The sequence below is a fragment of the Eimeria maxima genome, genomic scaffold, assembly GCF_000499605.1.
Source record: "Eimeria maxima Weybridge genomic scaffold, Emw_scaff247, whole genome shotgun sequence".
Lineage (NCBI taxonomy): Eukaryota > Apicomplexa > Conoidasida > Eucoccidiorida > Eimeriidae > Eimeria > Eimeria maxima.
The window spans coordinates 35,696-40,894 of NW_013565320.1; the positions used below are offsets into that span (position 1 = coordinate 35,696).

At 52.0% G+C, this 5,199-nt stretch overlaps 2 protein-coding genes across 2 annotated transcripts; one reads left to right on the forward strand and one right to left on the reverse strand.

The window, feature by feature from the left end:
- Positions 1-509: 509 nt before the first annotated feature.
- Positions 510-1,619, reverse strand: EMWEY_00024140 (hypothetical protein, conserved; the record flags this gene model as incomplete). Its single annotated transcript, XM_013480883.1, has 1 exon — positions 510-1,619. One exon carries the CDS (start codon positions 1,617-1,619, stop codon positions 510-512), a length of 1,110 nt encoding a protein of 369 aa, XP_013336337.1.
- A 651-nt stretch (positions 1,620-2,270) lies between these two features.
- On the forward strand, positions 2,271-4,419 carry EMWEY_00024150 (hypothetical protein, conserved; the record flags this gene model as incomplete). Its single annotated transcript, XM_013480884.1, has 7 exons — positions 2,271-2,939; positions 3,139-3,233; positions 3,353-3,406; positions 3,583-3,646; positions 3,771-3,877; positions 4,109-4,205; positions 4,303-4,419. The coding sequence occupies 7 exons, from the start codon at positions 2,271-2,273 to the stop codon at positions 4,417-4,419; spliced, it is 1,203 nt and encodes a 400-aa protein (XP_013336338.1).
- Positions 4,420-5,199: the final 780 nt, after the last annotated feature.

Genomic DNA, 5,199 nt, shown 5'->3' on the forward strand with positions numbered 1-5,199 from the left:
GCATGTTCAGCTTGCCCTCCCACAAAACCGTAGCAGTAGAAACGAAGCCAAAGCACAACTTGAAAGGGGTCTGCGTGGAATGGCCTCCTCCCAGCGGAAAAGCCGATTCCGCAGTGACACCCATTTAAATACCTATGCAGAAAAGAAACAATATCTCCCCCTTGGGAATCATTGCAGTTGTAATTGTGAGTGCACGTCCGTGCATGTCGGCCATGGCGGACGGCAACTACACGAGATTTTGTTTGTCGGTGTTACTGCGGATTGCCCAAAGGGGAGCAATCGAGACCTGCTGATATGCAGCCACTACCTTATGAGGTGGAGCTGCTGTACCCAACTGAATAAAGACACAGCCACTTTGAACACGCATCCATGCATGCTTCGTGGCCGACTCATTACTTGTTAAATGGAAGACGTGCATTCCCGTGCACTCCCGTGCAAATTTGGAGTGAAACGGTAAGTGTATGCATGCGACGGTTGGGCCGCAGAAACGGTTAAATTCGGAATGGTGGTTAGAAGGAAGTGAAAATAATCGCCAACCAGGGCGCCACATATGTTTTAATCAAATTGTCGCTGGCCGCAAGTTGGCCCGCCTTGATGAGGTAGGCGACTCCCTCATAAACTCGGTTTTCTTCCACATGCCCTCTAGCAGAAGATTCTGAAGGGAAGAGTATCTCTGCCGAGGTAGTAGTTAGGTATTCGCAGCTCGTCGCTCTGGATCGTACGGCAAGCAAAAGTTTCAGCATACTGTCCTTCAGGGCGGGATCGGTCCCCAGCAAATCATTCACCACAGCTGTCTCCCACAACTCCGCTGCCCTCACCTGATCGCGCCTCGCCTGAAGGTTTTCCTGAAACTTCTCAGCCAGCTCATCTGAAAAGCCTCCCTTATGAGTGGCTCGGAAGTCATCAATCGCCACTTTCGTTTCCACCGCAGCATTCTCTAGACATGCCAGATCCATGGCCATCATACGTCGAAGAATTTCTTCGCTCTTGTATTCGTTTTCAAACACAGAAGGTGGTATCTCCGCCACCCTATCCAAATCAGCGAGGAATTCCTTCCGTACAGAATCCCACCGCGAATCCCGGACCGATAAAAGCAGACCATGATCGCTAGTGTGCTTCAGGGAAAGAAATGTCGCCTGCAAGTTTTGAGTTACAGGCACACCTATCGCATCAAAGTGCCCTACAGTCGCTTCGGTGAACTCGGACGCCGCTGCCTGTTGCTGGCCGTGCTGCTCTCCAGCTTCCCTGCCTTGGGTAGGTAATGCGTCGAACGCGTACTGCCGCCCGATCTGCCCCTGGTGCATTTTGTATACCGCAAAAGGGATACTCATGGAGAGCAAAAGCAGGCCGAGGATCGCAGCCCCCGTCATCCTGCCGCTCACGCCCTCCCCCAGCCCCCAGGAAGCAGTCACAGACTTCTTATATCGAGACACCCGTCCCCGCCTTTCTTCGCGGACATCAGAAACCTGTGGGCTTTCATCATCATTAGAGGTTCCATCCAGCCTGAGCTCACGGTCGTTACCGCGAATGTTCCCCTTCAGAGATCCAGGCCGGGCAACCGGCTGATCTTGCCCTAAAACGGGATTAGGTGGGCTAACTGGAGCAGCTGCCGCTTCCATTTTGCCTTTCAGACTCAGTTCAATATAAAAAGCAACTTAAATCCCCAACAAGCAAACCGAAACAGCCAAGCTGTTTCTCCGGCGCACCGCCATGCCCAATGCTCTCCAGTGGGGAACGGCTTCCGCCAGACAACAGCATCAACAGTACTCTGGAGTCCCTTAAAACGTAAACATAAAAAGCTAATTAAAATCGTCGCAGTGGATGGGGGAGCTCCCTCATGGTAGCTGGGCTCTGCGCCACGGCAGCCCCGTAGAATGCTCGTAGCTTTCCCACAAATCAAGGGCCACGTAGGTGGAGAGCCACCGAAAACTGCGGTTTTGAGAATTTTTAGATACCTTTTGATTTCTCCTTTGCTGTCAGAGTGTCTCTTGAACGAGATGTAATAGCCAACAGAGAGACTGAAGGGAGTCGTGCAAAGTTGTACGTCTCCTCTATGAACATATGCTCATGCTCTTCTGTATGTTGGTAGAGGCCACGTACTTGCACAAATCTTTTGGGGCCTTTTCTGCTGCTCTCAGCGATCTACTTACGGGTTGTATATCAAGTTACGCTCGTCCAATGAATGGAGGCCGTAGCAGAGCCTCGACGCTCTGCTAAGCCGTATTTCAACCGAGATTTCGACGGCTGAGCAGGCTGCTTCAATCGTAGCAATGCTGTCTCTCCGCTACAAATCTAGGCGTGTCGAGTCCACAGGAAGGCCGCGTGTGAGTGTTTCTAGGCCTGGGCCCTTCTTGGAGCAGAGGTCTCACTGCTGTTCCCCTGCAGTAAGTCAATCAAGTGGCGATCAACTGAACACCACTTCGCAGCGGGCTACCAGTGTCGCCGCGCAGCACCAGCAACAGCATCAGCAGCAGCAGCCTCTGGTGGAAGCTACTGTGGAGAACACGCGTACGTTCAATGCTGTACACCAGGCTGAACAACCGCTCAGCACGGAAGGCACGCATGGGGCCCCGAAAGGGAAGACACGGAAACAAAGGAAACAAATAGCTGGAGACGACAATGGAGAAGACGGTAGGGGCTTGAAACGGATGCGTTTGAACTCGAAGCCAAAGGGGGAATTCGGCCAAAGGGGGACACGGAGCAACAGCACTGAGCTGTCACCTTCTGCGGATGAGAAGCGTGAGACAATGGCCAACCTGCAGCAGCAGAAGGAGAGGCAGCTGCTGCTGGTGAAGAAGTTTTCAGGCCGAGTAGCAGCAGCGGGGGTTATCGATCGCTTGCAAGGTGGCCGCTTTCGCTCTTTAAATGAATATCTCTACACGAAGAAAGGAAGTGAAGCTTTTGTAAAATATCAAAAGGAACCGCAACTGTTTGACATTGTCAGTAATGCACAGGCCACTCAAGCCACCGTGTGCTGCCTTCGTTGTACCTCCGTAAATTAGCAGTAGCAGCATATTACTCGACATCAGCAAGGAAAGCCTGCGAGTTACAGGTTTGCCTGCTGTTGCACAGCAGAGTTGATATTGAGGCTGCGGGTCGAAAGTGACTTTGCTGCTGTCCTGCTTGCGGCTCATTCAGTACCATACAGGCTATCGGGCACAAGTACGGCGTTGGCCACTGAATCCTTTGGACTGTGTTGCCACCTGGCTGTCAAAGAAACCGAAGGAATGGGTGTGAGTTGGTGACGACGTATGGTTATACTTCGCGTGCTTGTGACGGCAGAGTCGTGTAGACACCGACTAGGACGGAGGAAGAAGCTTCACTGTATCCTCCCACTGTGCGTTGTTTGCAGAGTCGGCGACTTCGGTTGCGGAGAGGCCGCTCTCGCACTGCGCTTTCCAGAGAGGTAATTCGATGGATAATGAATATTTAGCAACGAGGCCCAGTATCTGGCACTTCCCCAGTTGTTCTATGCAGCTGCGGGGAGCAGCTGCAAGGCACCACGTCAACGCCCAGCGCTATTCCCCCTGCAAGCTTTTTTGCGTGTGTGCCTCTGCGCTTGACCTTGGTTGGTCTTCTTAGGACATTTCACTCCTTCGATTTGGTGGCTGCTAACGAGCGGATCACGGCATGTGACATTTCCAGTGTATGTCAACCTTTACCTCATGTGGAAATGGGCTATTGCTCGTCATTCCTAAATATGGGTCATTCAAGCGTTCCTTCTGCCCGTGCCAAGCTTTTGAATTTTGCAGGAGGGATGCTGTACGCAGGTGCCTCTTCCGGACTCCAGTTTGGATGTGGTGGTTTTTTGCTTGAGTTTGATGGGCCAGGACTGGCCAGCCTTCCTGAAGGAGGCACGGAGAGTCCTCAAGAGGAGGTATGGCAGAGAAAAGCCTTAGTTTGACGAATTGCATGTGCTGTCTGGAGCCTTCCTTCCTGGTGGTAAGGGCTTCAGTTGTAACGGGCAGACACAGGGGGGTAGCAGTGCCGCCGTTTGCAGCAGAAGGTCCCTCAATTCGCTCCTGTGTTCGTTGTAAAAGTGTATGCACAGGCATCTATTGTACGCCGAGCTGATGGTTGAAGATTGTCTTTGCTTCTCTGTCTGCAGAGGCGTTTTGATAATAGCTGAGGTCTCTTCTCGCATTACATCTCTGTCTGCTTTTGTTGCTGCTGTGGAAGGCTTGGGGTTCAAAAACACGAAACAGGTACGTTAACCATCGCAATGTTCCTATTGCAGTGTGTAGCTTGTGTTTAGGGGAACGAAGAGAGCTGTCACTCGTTCGGTGTTTGTTTTTCTTGCAGAAGGATCTGGCGTCATTTTTCGTACTGCTAGTATTTCAAGCGAAGGAGCAATCGAAGGAGAAGCTTGAGAGTCTTTCTCCTTGCCTCCTGCAGCCTTGTCTCTACAAACGCCGCTAGCTGGCGTATGCGCGAACGGCGGTATTTATAAAGCAGCAGCAGCAGGCGCTGCTGCTTTCCGAATGTGACCAGCATAACCTGCTCCTGGTGCCTAGTTTTGCGAGCAAGCAACGCCAGTTGGCATGTTCCTGCGCCACTCGCTGGCCCTGGTCGGGCTGAACAACATTGATTCCGATTTAATTCGCTACATGCAAACTGGCGTTTCCGTTTGAGTGTCGCGGCAATTTACTGTGTTCGTCGCTGTTTTTGGCTTCTCCGCGAGCCGAGCGGAACTGCGCGTACGTCGTTGAATCTTTGGGGTAAGTGAAGTGCATCAGTCCGTACTGCAAGCAATGCACAGCGAGAGGAAATGAAATGCAGAAACTACAGTGCAGGGCTCATATAGACGGAAACAGAACCCTGAAAACAATAAATTGACGTGGGCTGCTTCTGAGGGAGACTGTCGGTGCCAAAACACCGACGGGGAGGCGAGAGGGTGGTGGGCGCTGCACGAGCGATGTATCTCGGAGTTGTTTCGTCTAGTTGCCAGTGAAATTCAGTTGGCTTGGGTAATAGTAGAAGCAGTTGGCAGTGAGCGACTTACCAAGAAGAAGCAGACGGTCCACGGGAAAGCAGTGGCAACCAGCAACGCATTCGCCAAGGCCTGCACGTAAGCACAGGTCCAAAAACTTCCTTCTGTCTATACAGCTCGTATAACAGGTGTAACTGTTTAGGCCCGTGTACACTGAAGCTGGTGGAACAAAGACAATTTGATGCTACAGCAGTACAAGGGGGGGGGGG